The 19,713-nt window shown below is 42.9% G+C and overlaps 1 protein-coding gene across 2 annotated transcripts in view; it reads right to left on the bottom strand.

Moving 5' to 3' along the window:
* The window catches only part of LOC137561652 (chromosome-associated kinesin KIF4), a 58,830-nt gene extending 41,526 nt beyond the window's left edge, over positions 1–17,304 (bottom strand). The window contains exons 1-4 of one of the 2 annotated variants that reach the window (XM_068272965.1): positions 17,218–17,302; positions 7,106–7,180; positions 3,756–3,838; positions 1,296–1,394 (exon numbers count right to left, since the gene is read on the bottom strand). In XM_068272965.1, coding sequence (XP_068129066.1) covers positions 1,296–1,394; positions 3,756–3,838; positions 7,106–7,180; positions 17,218–17,268 — 308 coding nt within the window. In that variant the 5' untranslated portion in view covers positions 17,269–17,302. Of the gene's footprint in view, positions 1–1,295; positions 1,395–3,755; positions 3,839–7,105; positions 7,181–17,217 lie in introns of both variants that reach the window. The other variant, XM_068272966.1, reaches the window with a different exon arrangement.
* Between the last annotated feature and the right edge of the window lie 2,409 nt (positions 17,305–19,713).

Genomic DNA, 19,713 nt, shown 5'->3' with positions numbered 1-19,713 from the left:
TTTACCATATATATCAGTGGGGACATTAGAGAAAACACCTACCCTGCTCTCTGTTTCATTCTGCACTGTTCAGCCTGCTTGTTATCAGCCCTGACAAAATCCCCGACTGATGGTGCTTCATCTCTGGTTCACTTTAAGATTTATGGAAGCAGCAACATAAGTCTAGTTGTTCAAATGGACCCAACAGAAGTTACATTCCAGCCCTCCTACTAAGATGCAACGCTCAGTGCAATTTGTCGTCTTAAAGCAGAAGGTATTTGCCATAATTCAGCTTTAAGTGAGCAACTGTGATTTCCCATGATGCATCACTCCTGAATATGCAAAGTATCTCTTTATGCTCCTTATGCTTTAAGCCAAACTCACATCCTGAACCGCTGGATATATAGCTTATACATTTTACAGAGCCACATTAATTCAACATGCGCGCAGACTGTTTTAGACTTTTTGGTACTCATCAGTGCATGGCATGGATTGATATGACTCTATAGGATCAAGAAGACAGACAGTCAAGTATGTATCAAATTGAAACAAACATGCACAGGACCATGCAATGCAGTCCCGATTAAGAGATATACAATTATGATCAAAGATCTAAGGGGGTACATATCAGCAAAATAAAGGTTATACACATTGATAGCTCAGCTGCATAATAACAACTTGGGTAATTCGACCTAAAACAAATCTAAACCCAAACCACTACTACTACTGCGGAGTCACACCACTGAACAGTCTAAAACCTAAGATCAACTCCAAGGGGCTCCCACAACAATCCTCCCCCATAGATTCAAGTAAACAAGGATGCAAGGTTGGCAAGGTTGGTATCCCCACTACGATATACCATTCAAACTTCTGACTCGTTGCAAATAAGAGAGTAAATATCTTGTAAAGTATAGGCTAATTTTTCAGTCAACATAGCTTGTTCAAGGCGAGATACAAGTAGATACACTGAATGGAGTCTTTCTTCCGGTGCAAAGCAATCAACCAATGGCCCACACTAATTATAGTGAAAATCAAGGAATGAAAGGCCTCAGGCATCGAAGAAGGGGAGACCAAAAGCAAGGCCAGGGATTGGATATTGAGCAAGCTACTGGAAGTATAGAGCACTTCCTCTATATGTTTCCAACATTTCTGGGCCTCCAGACAGTCCCAGAAAATATGGAACAGAGAACCTGGAACATTACATCCCCTAAAACAAGAGTCAGAAACATTTGGAGCTTTTCCCATTGCGACTAAATCAGTTTTAATGGATATTTAGAACATATTGAATTTCACCTTAACTCAATTATTTAACTTACCTGTAATTCTTGTCTTCTAGCTGCTCTCTTCCACCAAGATACAAGCTGTAGGCATCCTCTGGGCCGGTAACAATAATCTCACTGGCTCCATCCACCGACCTGGAAGGACAGTATTTCGTCATTTGTGATGTTACTGTATATTATCAACTAAGGACTGGACCATATTCCCTATAGTGAAATATTATAATGCATTTATCATATAAATGTCAGCTCCCCTCACCATAATGTTATCAGTTAATGTGTTAATGCTCTGAGGTAGCTTACTTTTGGGCAAAAGTAGTCAAGTTATATGCTCTGTTTTTAGGCATAGGCAAACTAGGCAGATGCCTGAGGTGACAATTGTAGGAAGGGCACCATAATGCTAGTCTCTGCACACTGTACTTCATGGAATTCTTATAGCCAACTGTTCCATTAAGAAAGGGATGGATGGTCATTTTAACACCTAAATGGGTACTTTTGAGTCTATTGGTACAACTCTGATTTTACTTTCAGGACAACATTCTAACCAGTAAAAAATCAGGCTGTGCATAAACAGTATAATGTTTATAAAGTGGATACACAATCCTTAAAACCATTATTGGAAGGGATTGATATATGGGCACAATGAGTTTGGGCCAGTGAGATGTACTGTATATGGCCTTGTTAATAATTTGTGTATCTTTTACAAATTTAACAGTCGGGTACAACTGTACCAACCTTTCTTGTTGACAGTGTGTTATTAAACACAACGGGGGTTGTCCACAGACCTCAGGTATCACTCTGTTAATCTCGGGGAGTCACAGATCATCGTAGGAGGTCCATCAAGCCTCCAATCATAATCCAGTCCATACACAATCAATCGATTCCGAACTCAACCCTTGCACGAATAATCTTCAGAATTTATTGTAAATAAGTGCACTTGAGAAAGGGCATGTAGCCCGAAACGTTGTGCTTTTTTGTCTGCTGTATAACAGCATACATTATTACACTAAATTCTGAAGATTATTCGTGCAAGGGTTGAGTCCGGAATCGATTGATTGTGTATGGACAGTGTGTTATTCCCATGTACTTTCGTGTTGTATGAACAACCAATGTATTGTCTGATTTCATAGATGTGATGATTGACTTCAATGGGATATATAATTGTACATGTACACTGTATCCTTGTTAAAGTAATACATTTCAGTTTTTGTTTTAAAAAGAAAAGGACTGGAACACATTAAAGGAATACTGTAGGGGGGTCGGGGAAAATGAGTTAAGCTTACCCAGGGCTTCTAATGGTCCCTGCAGACATCCTGTGTCCGCGCAGCCACTCACCGATGCTCCGGGTCCTGCCTCTTGTTCACTTCTGGAATTTCCGACTTTAAAGTCTGAAAACCACTGCGCCTGCGTTGCCGTGTCCTCACTCCCGCTGATGTCACCAGGAGCGTACTGCGCAGGCCCAGTATGGTCTGTGCCTGCGCACAACGCTCCATGGATGTGACATAACAGACCATCATGAAGACGTCAACGGGAGCCTCTACTATTAACATAGAGGGGAGGAAGAGTGGGAGGTGCCCAGCTGTGGGAACAACAGCATTAGCCAAGGATTATCCAGCTTGGGTTGAATGCTAAAGATCAATGTCAAAGGACATATTTACACACTTTATAGTCTCACCCAAAATGATTGCAAATGATGAACCGTAGCATACAGTGATCTTAAAGGCACATCAAACAAAGCATGTTATTTTTGACACCACCTTATTTCACGGAGCTCCCGCTGCTGGCTGCAAACGGCAAACACGACTTGTGCCCAGGTAATATTCATCATTCCTTTAGATTATAAACTCACAAAGGCACAGGCACAGCTTTCTGACCTATAATTATTTAAATATGCTGTGTTTTGATACATTTAATTAGTCAATTCTATATTATTGTTTTAGTACCAAAATGATTAATTCGTACAGTACTTTCCTTCCAATGATTATTAAGTGAATATGACACAAATGTATCAATCGGACTTAAAGAGAACCTGTACTGAGTACAAATATTTAAAATAAACACATGAGGTAACTTCAAATGAACATTACATAGTTACCTTGCCATCAGTTCCTCTCATAGTTACATAGTTACATAGTTATTTTGGTTGAAAAAAGACATACGTCCATCGAGTTCAACCAGTACAAAAAAAATCGCCTCCGCTTGAAAAAAGGAGGAAAACGCCTGTAATGTGAACGAGCCCTGTGTCTCTAAATAGGTGTTTTTAAGCTCCCAACAAGCTGATTAACAGAATTTAGAGCTACTAGAAAATCAAAAAATGTAGTAACTGATCCAGTTAACCAGCAGCTGTGTTAATTGTTCAAGGATTTGCTAGTCTCAGCTTCCCCCTCCTAGGTGGGCAGAGATAATTAGGGGGAAAAACAGATATTGTCAGGAAATCCCGCTAGTATTACGTTCCTTAACAATACACTAATGCGCTGATTTATGTACGCAAGTACTTACATTCCCAGTTCAGAAATATAAACAGCTGCCAGATCTTCATTTTTAGGATTTAGTAAATCTGTGGCTTTTCCATCTGCATTGAACTGGATAATGGTCAGATGATATATTGAAGGTGTACAGTGAACATACAACTTACATAATGTTTTCAACAAATAATCAGAGCACAATTTATGACATAAGCAACTCAAGACAAAGTGCAAGAAGGGACTCTGAACTGAAGGGACCCTGTCACCATGGTGCGGCAGCAAGGTCATATGTACATTTTGAACATACTTGTGTCACCTCGGCTTTGCTCCCTCCTCTTCACTCTGCAGCATGGCAGCATGTACCAGCTTTTCTCTGCAAGGCGCCTGTGTCACGTGACAGGCATCAGAGCCTTATGAGTGGCTGGATGGTGTAATGGTTAAGGGCTCTGCCTCTGACGCAGGAGACCAGGGTTCGAATCTCGGCTCTGCCTGTTCAGTAAGCCAGCACCTATTCAGTAGGAGACCTTAGGCAAGTCTCCCTTACACTGCTACTGCCTGTAGAGCGCGTCCTAGTGGCTGCAGCTCTGGCGCTTTGAGTCTGCCAGGAGAAAAGCGCGATAAAAATATTATTTGTCTTGTCTTGTCTTATGGAGGAATACTGGCGCACTGTAGAGTGGAGAGGCGGGTACAGAGCTGCGACTACATAAGTATGTGCGGTGAAGAAGGGAGAGAGAGTGACAGGATCCCTTAGCCCCCGGTCCCGGGGGCTATTCTTATCCCCATGATTCAAGATCATTATGCGATCTCGACAGACCTCAGTATGTATGCTAGATTCTCAGGCCGAGATGGTCCAGATCATGTGTATGAGGCTTAAAGGATAACTGGAGTGAGAATATGGAGGCTGCCATATTTATTTCCTTTTAAACAATACCAGTTGCCTGGCAGCCCTGCTGGACTATTCGGCTACAGTAGTGTCTGAATCACACCAGAAACAAGCATGCTGGTAACCTTGTCAGATCAGACAGTAATGTCAGAAACACCTGATCTGTTGCATGCTTGTTCAGGGTCTATGGCGAAAAGTATTAGAAACAGAGGATCAGCAGGATAACCAGGCAACTGGTATTGCTTAAAAGGAAATAAATATGGCAGCTTCCATATCCCTCCTGCTTCAGATGTCCTTTAAGGCTGCTTTCACAGTGGGACGTTACAGGCGCACGTTAGTGCAGCCTGTAACGCAGCCCAACTCACAGTAATGAAAAATCAATGGGCTGTTCACAGTGCCCACGTTGCGTTACATTGTACCGCTGCACGTTATTTAAAAGTGCAGCATGCTGTGCGTTTTACGTTAGACTGTTTGCACATGCTCAGTATTGTGTTTTGTTTTTTTTATTATGAGGAGGAGGGGAGAGCCACATGGCTAATTAATATTCACTGCACTGCCGTGTAGTGATGGGAAGTTTGGCTCGATTCATTGAATCGATTCATTGAAAAGAGCCGGACTTCCTATCTCTACTGTTCAGAATCGATTTGTTGAAAAGAGCCGGACTTCCCATCACTAGGTTCAGTCCTGCTGCTCTGAATCGATTCTGAACAGTAGAGATAGGAAGTCCGGCTCTTTTCAATGAATCGATTCATTGAAAAGAGCCGGACTTCCCATCACTTCTGCTGTGTTTTCTTCCTGAAGCGGCCGCTGATTGGCTGGTGGGACCACGTGATGCGTAGTGTTCCGATCACGTGGTCCCCGCAAGGTATGAGGGGAAAAGACGCACCAACAGCCACACAACGCGGCTCACTCTGGCGTCCACCTCCAACACCACCAGGCGTTGCGTTAGGGGCACGTTATGCGACCATAACGTCCCCTAAAACGCAACGTCCTGGTGGGAAAGAGGCCTAAAGCTGTGGTACAGTTTATTCCTTTCACATCCAAGGCAAGCCAGCAAGAACAGATATATACTGTACTTTTTGTGCCAGTAGGCCATGTATGTTGTGCCTCGCCTTAGGGATGGTCGGAATGCCAATTTCCGATTCCGCGGTAAATCCGCATTCCGTCATGTACCAATTACAGATTCCGCCTTCCGCTACCAATTTCCGCGGAATTTCCGCTGGAAATCACGGAAATTCCGCCCGACTTTAACATCAATTTTCTCAAAAATTATAAGGTCTTTTTGAAAACTTTTTTTGCATCTTGTTCAGAAGATTCTGTTTATTAAACCCTAAAAAATTGGTGTTTCTAGGAGTTACGGGGGCTTTGCGATTAACCGCTAAAGTTGGTGGATTTTTACTGTAATGTAAAATGCAGAAAATAGACAGATGCAGACTTTCTGCATTTTACATTACAGTAAAAATCCGCCGACTTTAGCGGTTAATAGCAAAGCCCCCTTAAGTCCTAGAAACACCAAATTTTCAGGGTTTATTAAACTGAATCTTGTGAATAAGATGCAGAATTTTTTTTTCAAAAAGACCTTATAGTTTTTGAGAAAATCGATGTTAAATTCGGGTGAAATTTCCGCGATTTCCGACGGAAATTTCCGCGATTTCCGGCGGAAATCCGCCTACCGCACTTGTATTACCGATTTCTGCATTCCGATGGTGAAATGCAATTTCCGATCGGAATTTTGGAAATTGCATTTCGGCGAAATCCGAATGAGCATCCCTACCTTCATGTGCAGCAGCGCCCCTCGTATTTAAAGTGTATCCCCTCTTTTATGTGTATCATCCATGTATGCAGCCCTCTCTTTCACAGTTTCCTTGGACATCAATTTCCCTTTTTCATGTGTTGCTAATGAATCCCAAGGCCTGGGCCTTTGTGGCCTTCCCAGAAATCCAGCCCTACAAGCCAGGTAATCAATCTCAGGTAAACAGGCATGTTTAACCACTTCAGTACCAGCACCCTCTGCCCCCTTAAGGACCAGAGAGTGCTGGTACAGTAAACCGCCACTTCCTGACAAATCGCCGCTAAAATCCGCTGCTCCCGCCGGTCACACCGCTCTGTCCCCGCCGCAGGCTCCTCTCTCTGCCGTCTCTATTACGGCAGAGCACTGTGCACCGGTCAGGAGCCACTTTCATTGGCTCCTGACCCTGTCACTCAATGTAAGCCAATGGGAACGGCTTACAGGAATGACAGGGCCAGGAGCCAATGAAAACGGCTCCTGCCCGGCTCACAGTGCTCTGCCGTCATAGAGGCGGCAGGGCAAGCAAATTTCGGTGGGGAGAAAGTGGCGAGAGCGGCGGGAACAGCGGGGACGCGCGGTGAATGGGACGTAGAGTTTACGTCCAGTCAGAACCGCAGCGCCACCTGCCTGCCGTAGAATCGTACTGCGTCGGTCCGCAGGTAGTTAAGTCATGTTTTGCTTATCACATATTATATACAACAAAGACAAATACCTGCATGAATGACACAGTAATAAGAATCTCTGCATTGTTCATAGAATGGACTCCTTGAAACACATGTTCCAAAACCTGAGAAAATAGATCATAGAAATACTGTTTTGCCATCAGGAGTATAATGTATATATAAGCCAATGAAACTTATGGGATACTGATCTGGTCAAGTAAGTAACAGAGGAGGCTGTTTCAGCAGGTGCACTAGATGGGCAACAATCAATAGACTAGTCTAAAATACTTGAACTGAGGCCAATGTGTGCTATTGCGCCCCCCAGCACAGCCTCAAGGGCACGGAGGAGACTGCAGGAGACTTCAGTTTTTTGTCTAGAACACATTTTGTCATTAAACGCCACATGTCTTCTTACTCCTATAACAAATATTGTACATAATCTACCTCTAAAGCCCCGTACACATACTTAACTAAATTCGGCTGATAACGACCACTTCAGCCGATAATTAGGCATGTGTACAGACGCAACTGATCCCCAACCCTTGATGCACAAGCAATCTGCCTGGCGGATCAACTCACCCCTAGGCAGCCGGTAATGGCTGGCAATAATGACTGAAGATCAGGCGTGTGTAGAGGTGCCCGATCCCCGACCCGCGATGTACAAGCAATCCAGCCGGTGGGTCAACTCACCCCCAGTGACAGACAATTCCTTTGTGCCGCCGCTCCCCTATCTACCGCATGACATCACGCATGCGCCGCTCCATTGTCCCTCAGCATAGCAACAGTACACGCGGTCAGCTACACAGGTGACTCTCTGGAAGCAATAAAACTCTTACTCTCTGAAACTATAAACCCATAGTCACAGGCAGTTTGCTTCAGAAATAGGTGTTAACAACAATACTACACTTGTGATATTGGGGAATATTCACAAATCCTCAGTACAATTTACATGCGCAAACAGGGCACAAAAGGTTTACAAGGTCTTACACAATCTACTCAGTAGTGATGAGCAAGAATTTCGCATAATTGTAATTTTGCATCGTAATTCCCAACTACAATGCAAAATCCTAATGTGAAATTTCAGGAAAAATTTGAAATTAATTTGGAATGTAAACGTGATCAGGGATCGTAATTTTGTAATTTTGCATAATTCTTGCGTAATCTTGTGCTGAATTTAGCGGTTAATAGCAAAGCCTCCATACATGTTATCATCACCAAAATTGCAAAGGTAATTTGTTTTTAACCACTTTACCCCCAAGGGTTTTTACCCTAACACACCAGTGCAATTTTCAGATTTCAGCGTTCCTACCTTTCATTCGCCAATAACTTTATCACTACTTGTCACAAGAAAATTATCTATATTTTGTTTTTTCCGCCACCAATTAGGATTTCTTTGGGTGGTACATTATGCTAAGAATTATTTTATTCTAAATGCATTTTAACCTTTCTGGCGGTAAGCCCGAGCTGAGCTCGGGCTATGCCGCGCAGGAGGATTTCTCAGGCCCTGCTGGGCCGATTTGCTCACTTTTTTTTTGCAACACGCAGCTAGCACTTTGCTAGCTGCGTGTGCATTCCGATCGCCGCTGTTCGCCGCGCCGTGCCGCCCCCCCAAGACCCCGTGCGCTGCCTGGCCAATCAGTGCAAGGCAGCGCTGAGGGGTGGATCGGGACTCCCTTAGATGTCAAGACGTCCATAACGTCTGTGACGTCATCCCGCCCCGTCGCCATGGCGACGGGGGAAGCCCTTCAGAAAATCTCGTTCTTTGAACGGGATTTCCTGATCGCCGGAGGCGATCGAAGCTGGGCAGGGGGAGGCCGCTGTACAGTGGCTATCATGTAGCAAACCCTAGGCTTGCTACATGATTTAAAAAAATGTTTTTTAAAAATAGTGCTGCGCTGCCCTCTGGCGGTTTCTAATAGACCGCCAGAAGGGTTAACAGGTATAATAAAGAAGAAATTGAAAAAATTCTTTTTTTCTCAGTTTTTGGCCATTATAGTTTTAAAATAAAACATGCTACTCTGAATAAAACCCACAGATTTTATTTGCCCATTTGTCCCGGTTATTACAACATTTAAATTATGTCCCTAGTACAATTTATGGGGACAATATTTTATTTGGAAATAAAGGTGCATTTTTTCATATTTGCGTCCATCGCCAATTACAACCTCATATATGCAAATATAACAGTAATATACCCTCATGCCATACATAGTAGAAAAGGGGAGTCCCTAACATAACTATTTAACTATTTTATGTATTTTTTTTAAAGAGAACCTGAGGTGGATTAAAAAAAAAACTAGGCTACCTGATCCGTGGGGCTGAGCAGATCAGGTAGTCGCAAAAACCGCTGCTTCCCGCCGCTTCCGTGGGCTGCAGTAGCCCACTTTCACTTTGTTGACACCTGGGTCACGTAGCTGTGCTAAGAGACTGTGTTGTCTCTCGCAGCATGCAGGGAGGCGGGGGAGCGACAGGAGGCGCGGCCAGGAAAGAGAGCTGCCCAACGGCAGCTCAGGAAACCCTGTAAGAACGCCCCTGGCGGGCATTTTAAACAGGGAATTTCTCTCCCCTCTATTTACCTCCAAGTTAGTGACAAATCTTGTTGCTAAACTTGGGGGGCTGCAGAGCGGTGGTTGGGGGACACAAAATCATGTCATTAGGCAGAGGACATAGCTGTGTGTCCCATCTGCCCCCCACATCCCCAACTCGGGTTCTCTTTACATGCTGTCTTTTTTTTTTTTTTACAAGTGTTTTTACTTTGGTAACTATGGGGGTGAGGTGTTTTAGGAAAGGAGGTATTCATTTATTTTTATTTAATTTAATAAGTGTAAAATGTATTATTATTTTTTGTATGTATTTTTTTTTTTTTACCACTAGATGTCCTCACACTCTCTGTCTCTGGGAGACAGATAGGGTGTTGTAACAGCAAAGCTCATTGAAGCCATGATATTTGCTTTCAGGCACTTTGGTTGGTTCAGGGAAAACGTCTTCCCTTTCCCCAATCAAGGCTCTGCGGGTTCCGACGGTAATCACGGTGGGGGCATGATCACGAACTGTAGCGGTGCAGGCAGGTGGCGTTTTAACACATCCTGTGGTCCATTAGCAGAGACCAACAGGACGTTTTTAAAATGCCACATGGGTGGGTGATAGCCGTTAAAGTTTAAAAAACATTTTTCCTTTGCATTTTTAAAATCGATTTTCTCAAAAACTACTTGGTCTATTTGTAAATAAAAAGTTTTATCACTACTGTTCCCCTTAACATACCTAGCAGGTTTGGTGATCATAGCATGTATGTGGACCGTGCTCAGAGCCAGATTTACCATAAGGCACTGAAGGCATGTGCCCACAGGCACCTGACGATGGAAAGACGACTCACTCCCCTTCCTGACTGCCTCCCCCCCTCCCTATGCAGAGTCCTGATGAGAATGTAAATGAGAGGTTACTCTCCCTCCTCTTGGCATTCCACTGGTGAGATCTCCCTTCAGTCAGGGGCATCTCTAGCTACTTACTTAATACTGAGGTTCTTCTATCTACTCAATACTTGGGGGCACCTCTAGCTACTTAATATTAAGCGTACTTCTGGCATTTAAATACTAAGGGGCACCTGTAGCTACGGTACCTATGACGGGCAAGGGGAGTAAAAGAAGAAGTGACAGCTGGGACAGCCAGAACACTTGCAGTGCAGTTAGGCAGGGGTTTGTAGGTTCATGGATGGTGAAGTCTAATGTGCCAGGACATCTGTGCCTATAGGCTCCTTTGAGGTAGACCAGCCTGGAGGTGCTATTAACAGCTACACAAAATTATACAAATATTACACAAAATCAATTGAATGTCTATATTGTAATTACATATTACATATGGCCATAAATGTACACAACATTTTGCATAATTGTAATTAGGTTTACGATCATTGCATTCCACAAATAGTGTAACTTTTGATATGCATGCAATGCCTATGATGCTTGTATAATAGGTGTTGCATGTATAACATGAGTTACATTACATACATTGCATAAAGCCTGGTAAACTTTACATGCATTCTCTGTGCATCATGTACATTTTACCGAGATTTTGCGAATATACCCCATTGTTACTTCTTGTCACATGACTTCTGCTCTACACATTAGACTTCCTATCGTCAGTGAGCAGACCAGATAAAAGATCACATGCATGAGTATTCCCATAATGCAAAGCGGCGGACGTCAGGGAGAGGATCTCTGATCTTTTCATGGAGTAAAATCAGTCATGACAGCCTTATTGGTCCCAGCACAGGCTGGAGATAAGGTACCATAACTTTGTTATACATTCCCTGATTGTCACATGCCCCCTGGTGGCCAGACCGCACAATGCCTTCCAATCAGCTTCAGCACACAGACCATCCAATTTCGTGTTCGCAATCGATGAGCTGAAACCTTTGGAATTTTGGCAGCAGACAGACTAGTAGGAGGCGAGCGAACTATAAAACCAAAATACTAGGCTGCCACCATCTCTATTTTTAAATGGGAAAGATAAGCCCCCTCTGACTGACTCTAAGACCTGCAGATAAAACGGTTAAGACACACTCTATTTTATCTGGCTATGAACAGTAGTAGCGACTCTTCGGAAACCTAGGATTCGTTCTGTGTGGCTGAATAGCAGGTGTAGCTGAGCAAATAAATGACTTTAGAGTCGTTTATTAATAAATGCAATATAAATAATATATACAGAAAATCATTAAAATTAACAATTAGACAATGATAACCCAGTGTAAAAAATAAAAAGGGAAGAAAATAAATGAATACTTAAGTCAGGTGAAAATGTCCCTTTTGGGGGAAACAAGTTAAGTTCCTTTGTTTCCAAATCAGGGGACTCAGCGTCAAAGTACAAACAGGATGGGTGCCAGCATGTCCTCAAGCTGGAAGGCTGTAATCTGGATGATGTTCAAGGTGGAGGACCCCTCCCCCCTGCCTGAAACCTGGTTTTATTTAAGCCAGTTTTGGGGTGGGACCAAACCTGCCCCCCTCCAGTTTACAACCAATCACAGTTCACCTCCTTGGAGAGAGATTTTTAGGTTTAGCTTTGGATCACTGTAAGTCAGAAACGATAACTGCCATATTTGTGCTGATGACAGATTAATACACAGTGGATCTGGGGGATGATACAGAGATCAAGAATCATGAGTCTAGCCCAATTGGTTGCACCAAAATTAATAACTCGGCTTAGGAAAGAGCTAAAGCTTCCATGATATCTTAAAACGTGTGCAATTTCAACTGCGCCTAAATGTGTTATTATCGTAGAGATAGTCAGTGGCATTTTGCTACAATTTTACCAAAATTGACTGGCTATATTTTCACTTTGTGCTGTGCATACTAGGGAGTCATGCTGGGCCGCTGCCGTGGTGCCTGCGGGACTGTAGTTTCTGAATAGGCCCCCTGCTGTAGGTTTCCTGGCTGTTCCTGTGTAGGAGGCCCTGATGGTGTGTATGCTGTCTTTCACAGGTAACTGTAACGAGGTTAATAACCTGGTCTGAGTTGTCACAGGTACATGTGAAAATGTCTTCTGGGCTAAACAACTTGAATAGCTAAGCTTCAGAGACACAAGTTACTCCAAGCTCTGCAGTTTGCTGGGACCCACACATACAATGCAGATAAGGTTAACCGCAATCGGTGCAGAAAACCAATTGCAATTGCATTTTCTCGCGGCTCTTCCATGACACTGATCCTTCCAAATGCAGCTGTGACTGAAGTCTGAATCACATAGGATAAACATTTTCAAAGAAATAATTTTTATGGATTAATTTTTCTGTCCTAAAATGATCTAATAGAATTTTTACAAGGATATATAAGAACTAAAAAGTAGAACTCGGGAAACCAAAAATTTTTTAAAGAATTGGCAAGAAAAGTCTTCACTAGTGATAAATACATCCATCCAATGACAATAATAGGCGAATTAGGCCGACCAAACTTTGAAACAATATAAGGCTCGTATTGTTTCTTTTAGGCAAAGAGAAAAGTACAAGCCTTATTGTTCCAAGCTTCAGTGGGCCTAATTTGCCTATAATTGGATGTATGTATTCAGGGGGTAGGGACTACAGGGAAGCAGACACTGCGACGGCTGGGGGACCCAGAGCTGTAGGGGGGCTCCAACTACTACATCACTTCCTCCGATAAAGGGTCCGTCCGTCAGTTGTTTTTGTGACTACACTTGTTATGGGTATGAAGATCATGATGTCCACACCTTGCAAGATGGCCCCCAGGCTGTGAGGGTCACTAGGGGTTATCAAGGGAAAGGCTGTGAACATTTGGGGGGGGGGGGGGGACCATGATTTATAGTTAAAGAGGAACTCCAGTGAAAATAATGTAGTAAAAAAAGTGCTTCATTTTTTAACATAATTATGTATAAATGATTTAGTCAGTGTTTGCTCATTGTAAAATCTTTCCTCTCCCAGATTCACATTCTGACATTTATTACATGGTGACATTGTTACTGTGGGCAGGTTATTTAGCTGTTTCTAGCTGCTCTGTCTGTTACAGATAGCTAATAACAGCTATTTCCTGTCTCTGAACATTGTTACATTGTGGCAGTTTGCCAGCAGTACCGCGGTATTCAGAGCCTCTTGTGGGAGGGGTTTCAGCACAAAATCAGTCACACAGCGCCCCCTGATGGTCTGTTTGTGAAAATCATTGTCTTTCTCATGTAAAATGGGGTATCAGCTACTGATTGGGAAAAAGTTCAATTCTTGGTTGGAGTTTCTCTTTAAGCCCCTGGATGTATTTATCACTATTGAAGACTTTTCTTGTCAATTTTTCACAATTTTGAACAGGGCCGGACTTACCATAAGGCATTGTAAGCATGTGTCTACAGGCGCCTGATGATGGAAAAGTGGCTCACTCCCCTCCCTGAGCGTCTCCCTCCCTCCCTTTTTGCCTATGCAGAGTCCTGAGCAGGGGCGTAGCAATATGGATTTCCAGAGGAAGTGATCGCATCGGGGCCCTTGGGCCAGAGGGGCCCCGAATGGCCCTCCCTCAACTACAATATTAGCTCTCCATTGGTCCTGTGCTCATAATAATCACTTCTATAGATACTTTGATTAGTGGTAATCATTAACAAGCTGTTCCCCATCCCCTTCTTGCACCTCTGACAATGTAGTTGCCATTGGCAGGTTTTGGTGCGGCATATCAATTGTTATGTATAGAGTGCTTGGGGGGGCCCATTGTAAAACTTGCATCGGTGCCCACATCTCCTTAACTATGACACTGGTCCTGAGCAGAGTGTAAATGAGAGATTACTCACCTGGGTCTCTGTGTTCCACTAATTAGATCTCCCATCAGTCAGGGGTAACTCTAGCTAATAAATACTGAGGTTCCTCTAGCTACCTAATACTTGGGGGCACCTCTAGCTACTTAATACAGAGGATAGCTCTGGCTACCGAATAATAAGGAGCACCTGTAGCTACCTATGACAGGCAAGGGGAGTAAGGGAGTAACAGCTGGGCCAGCCAGCACACTTGCGGAGCAGTTTGGTGGGGGCTTGTAGGTTCATGGAGGTCTTGTTCACATCTAAAATCGCTGACGCCAGCGGTTTGCGATTTTGTGATTGAGTGAATCATGACACAAGTGCTTTTAGGTTTCTTGCACACTGCAAGCGATTCCGATTTAGATTCCGCTTTTTCATCAGTTTTTACATCCGATTCAGATTCCGATTTGCAGTGTGCAGGGAGCAAACTGCAAATCTGAATCGGAATCGGAAGTAAAAACAGATTAAAAAGCGGAATCTGAATCTGAAACGCTTGCAGTGTGCAAGAGGCCTAAGGAGATTTTGAAAATCAGGACATCTGGGCCTATAGGCTCCAGTGAGGTAAATCCGGGCCTGATTTTGAACCTTAAAGGTAAAAAGACTATTTTTGTTTTTTTTAGCTCTACTTTTTTTGTTTTTATATCCTTGTAAAACATTTTCTTGACTTATTGCTGTAGTGGAACACCACTAAGGCTAAACTTGTTCTATCAACCTCCCAGCATTGTTCTATATCTCTTCAAAAGTGATTAGCAGCAAAACGTCCGCATAGTGTTCACACTCTGTCTTTAGTCAGAAATCTCACTTATGCCTGTAAATTAGTTTAAGGTACTTGGTGACTATACAATCCTGGCTACATAATCTTACCACGTCATTGTAATATGAGGGACCACCTGAAGTATCTGCTCAAATGATATTCACTCACATTACCCTTCTGCAAAATAGATTTGGTAAGATTGTACAATCAAGAGTGTATCTTCGATAGGCACCTTAAAGCTAGGTACACACAATGCAATTTCCCGTCAGATTGATGGTAAGTTGCATCATGTGTACATGTCGAAACTACTCCTAATCAATAACGGGATCAATTGTCAGATCATTCCTTTGCAAAATTGATCCTGTTCTCAATTGGGAGCTGATCGGATAAGTCAGAAATAATCAGTGTGAAAAATAGAGTAATTTTTAACTTTTGGATTGCCTGGATAGCATCCTTATTGTTTACCAGGTAAAAATAAAGAATTGATTTTTTATTTTACGCCCAACAGTTACACTTTAAGAACAAAAGACTCGTGTCTGGGAAAACTGTGTTAACATAACAGGAGGTGTGAAAGTGCTCTCTGGCAGGTCACTTAAATAGAGTCCAAGACGCACCAAATTTTCTGGGGCAGAAAATATTATATTTAAATGAAATTTTAAGTGAAAACTTGGCCAGTTACTTACCTGGGGCTTCTTCCAACTTTCTGAAGTCTTCCTGGTCCCCCGCCATCATTCCGTTTAGCTCCATTCCTCTTCTGTCTCCCCCCCCCAATGCTGCATGCATGGCCACATGCCACGCGCCTCCTCCACACGCTTGCGCGGTAAGTAAAATTGCTACTTTTCATGCGCAGAACACTTCCGGACATGGGAGCGCATTTGTGGAGGCTCACTGAGTCGCCCAGGTTATGGAGAGGGTCACTAGGGCAACAGAGCAGCGTGGAACAACAGCGAGGGACCTGGAAGACCTCAGAGGGCTGTAAGAAGAATTAAGTAAATGGCCACTAAAGTTTTCACTTGTGGACCTGAGCTCTTGCACAGGACAGAAGGAAAACAGAGAGAAATGCACCCTGTATGTATTTAGATAGTTTAGCCTGTGTAATATCCCCTAATTTGTGTCTAATCACAAGTTGTAATTTGATCTTTCCCCTGTGTCACCTGACTGCCACGGCAGATAAGTCAGATAACCTAATTTGAAAGGATATTAACAATATGTCTGCCTCCATGAATCGGGACATAGAAAAAGTGCAGATTTATTTCATGATTTGTATCAGCAGTAACAAAGCAATGTTTTTCTGTAAAGGTTATTGTGCTGTTATGTATCTTTTAGAGCAGAGAGGAAGTTCTGAGTACAGGTCCACTTTAAAGAGACTCCGTAACAAAAATTGCATCTTGTTTTTTATCATCCTACAAGTTCCAAAAGCTATTCTAATGTGTTCTGGGTTACTACAGCACATTCTACTATCACCATCTCTGTAATAAATCAACTTATCTCTCTCTTGTCAGACTTGTCAGCCTGTGTCTGGAAGGCTGCCAAGTTCTTCAGTGTTGTGGTTCTGCTATGAACTCCCCCTTCCAGGTCCCTCTATGCACACTGCCTGTGTGTTATTTAGATTAGAGCAGCTTCTCTCTTCTCTCTTATCTTTTACAAGCTGGATAAATCGTCCTCTGAGCTGGCTGGGCTTTCACATAGTGAGGAATTACAGACAAGGGCAAAGCTGTTTGCGGGAAGAAAAGAGCAGCCTGAAACTTCAGTGCATGAGAACAGGGGGAAATAAACACACAAATGATCTCTTGAGATTCAAAAGGAAGGCTGTATACAGCCTGCTTGTGTATGGATGTATTTTCTATGTGTGGACATACTGTACATCAATCTACTTCCTGTTTTGGTGGCCATTTTGTTTGTTTATAAACAAACGTTTTAAAACTGTTTTTAACCACTTTTAATGCGGCGAGGAGCGGCGAAATTGTGACAGAGGGTAATAGGAGATGTCCCCTAACGCACTGGTATGTTTACTTTTGTGTGATTTTAACAATACAGATTCTCTTTAACATTGCCTTTAAGCATCTTTCAAAGCAGATTATAAATCAAAGAATACCTCTTTACAGAGAAATGTAGAAAAAAATTAAATAACCTTACTTGATATACTAATCCAAACTGTTTCCCGTCTTCTCCATGTAAGAACTGCATACCACAGCTATGTGAGCCATATAGGAGAATAGATACGTTGTATCCAGATGTCACTGTGTTCAGCATGGATTGGACCAGCTCTGAGAACAGCTTATCCTGCAACCAACGCATCATAATTATATCACTTATTTAAAGGACACCTGACCCAGATTGAACTTTTAAAATGGAGTACAGAGGTATGTTTGTGAGCAAGGTACATACATCTGTACACTCACATATGTCCGCTCCGCTACCCCACTCACCATAATAGCCACTTAAAAAGATTTACTTTCCATGTAGAACTTAGAAACAAGAAGAGGCAGTCCCGTGTGGTTAGCCTGCACAAACTTGGGATTCTAGTGCTGTAAAGTGAGACTTATCCACAGTGTGCCCAGATTACTGACTGAATCTGCATGATAGCAATTGCCCCACTTAACATGTGTTTGGGAATCCTATTGTTGCATATTTTCCCCACTCTTTTGGTGTGGCTAATAAATGAACTAGACATCTACTTTGACTTGGCCTGACAGGCTTCCAAATATACTGTAAACAACTGATCATAAATTACTATATACCGTATTTTTCAGCATACTAGACACACTTTTCCCCCCAAAATGGGGAAAAAAGTCACTGTGTCTTATATGCCAAATACAGTAACTTACAAATACAACCCACCACGATGCCTGGGACTCCCTGTATTGTCCTCTGTGTTCTCCTCTGCTCCCCTTGAATAAATGAAAGCAGTGGCACTAGGGGAGCAGTAAGAGAGAGGACTCTGAATGCCACAGGCTCTGATGGATAAGGTGAGCCGTTCTGCCACTGCTTTCATTTATTCAGGGGGAGCAGAAGAGGACATGGGGAAGGGGCCCACACGGGGGACAAAATGGAATACATGGGGAACAGAAGGGGACACACGAAGGACGGAGGAGGACAAATGGGGACACAGGAGGACATATCGGGGACACAGGAGGACTCATGGGGGACAGAAGGGAACACATGGGGGACAGAAGGTGACACATGGGGGACACAAAAATTGGGGGAGAACATCTACAAGACTCTGCTGGACCATAGACTCACCAGGTTTAGTACATTTTTAAAAACCCTCGGTTTTTTGCCCTCTAAACCAGGAGCATCTTATATGCTGATACTGATGTTTTAGTTATCACATACGCATAACCAGAAGGTGAGGAGGCACCGTGAGCATGAAGACGTAACTAGAGACTTAAAAATGCACCTATGACGAAAGCACAAGTCTCTACGCTGCAGTCCTTACACAGAGGGACTTAAATGTCCAGGGCCCCTTATTGCCCTGCAGACAAGGTGGGCTTCCATAATGGCTGCTCCCATAATTCTTCCAAAATTGGTGCACGTCAAGACTTCTGATTAGTGTGTTTGACACTTTTATCCCATACATACCAACATTACGTCTTACCTGGCCCATATTATAACTGAAGACGCCATCAAAAGTAAAATGGTATTCCTGGAAAGAAATGAAATAAAATGGACACATTAAAAATTGAACATTCCCCAGCTACCCGTCAATGGAGACAGAGCACATTTATAAATCAAGACAGCAGTGTTATAGAGTTCCTGAGGAGTGCATGTTAGTGTGTGGTGGCTGCAGGGAGAAGAGTGCCCTCTGGTTGCATATTTTTAATGCTTGTATAAGCAAGGTGTGTTTAGGTACGATAAAGCTATTTTAATTCTGGAGAGCTATCAGTTCTCTTTCGAATTCGTATAAATGGATGGTGTTGTTATTGTCACTTGCACAGTGCAAAATCTTTGACAGAGGTGTACAACTTAGTGAATTATGTAAAACACTGATGAATTGAGAATGGAGTTTTATGCTAGGTACACACCATACAATTTTAGATGGTTCGATAGATACATTTTATTATTTTTCGGTTTTCTGGTTGATTTCTCATAGAAATGAATGGAAATTGATAAGAGAATTGAGCTAGAAATCAAGCGGAAAAACGAATCGAAAATTGATCGAACAGAAAAAAAAAATGCATCGTGTGTACCCAGCGTTAATTTAAATAACAAATATCACTTCCTGTCAATTACAGATTATTTTAGGACTGTATAGCTCATGGTTATTCCAGTACAACCATTTACTGTGGAAGCTATCAATTTTGTTGAGAGGGTAAATTAAACTGTAATAAGTTAGTAGTAGGCTATTGATGGTGACTAGGGGCATACTTAGGGAGGTAGCAGCCCCAGTGACTGCAGGGGGGGGGGGGGCACAGGTGTAGGGACCACAATACTAACCTTGCCTTTCTCTGATCTTCCAGATCAGGTGTTTGTGGCTACACCTGCTATGGGTGTGAAAATCATGATGGCCACACCTGTTTTATGAGGCTTGTAAGATGGGCCCCCAAGCTGTGAGGGTCACCAAGAAGAGGCAAAAGAAGGGTTGTGAACAGGAGCCCAGTGATTTGTAGTTACACCCCTTTTGGTGACATC

This window comes from Hyperolius riggenbachi, chromosome 3, assembly GCF_040937935.1.
Source record: "Hyperolius riggenbachi isolate aHypRig1 chromosome 3, aHypRig1.pri, whole genome shotgun sequence".
NCBI classification, from domain to species: Eukaryota; Metazoa; Chordata; class Amphibia; order Anura; family Hyperoliidae; genus Hyperolius; species Hyperolius riggenbachi.
This window is presented reverse-complemented; position numbering and strand designations above follow the sequence as displayed.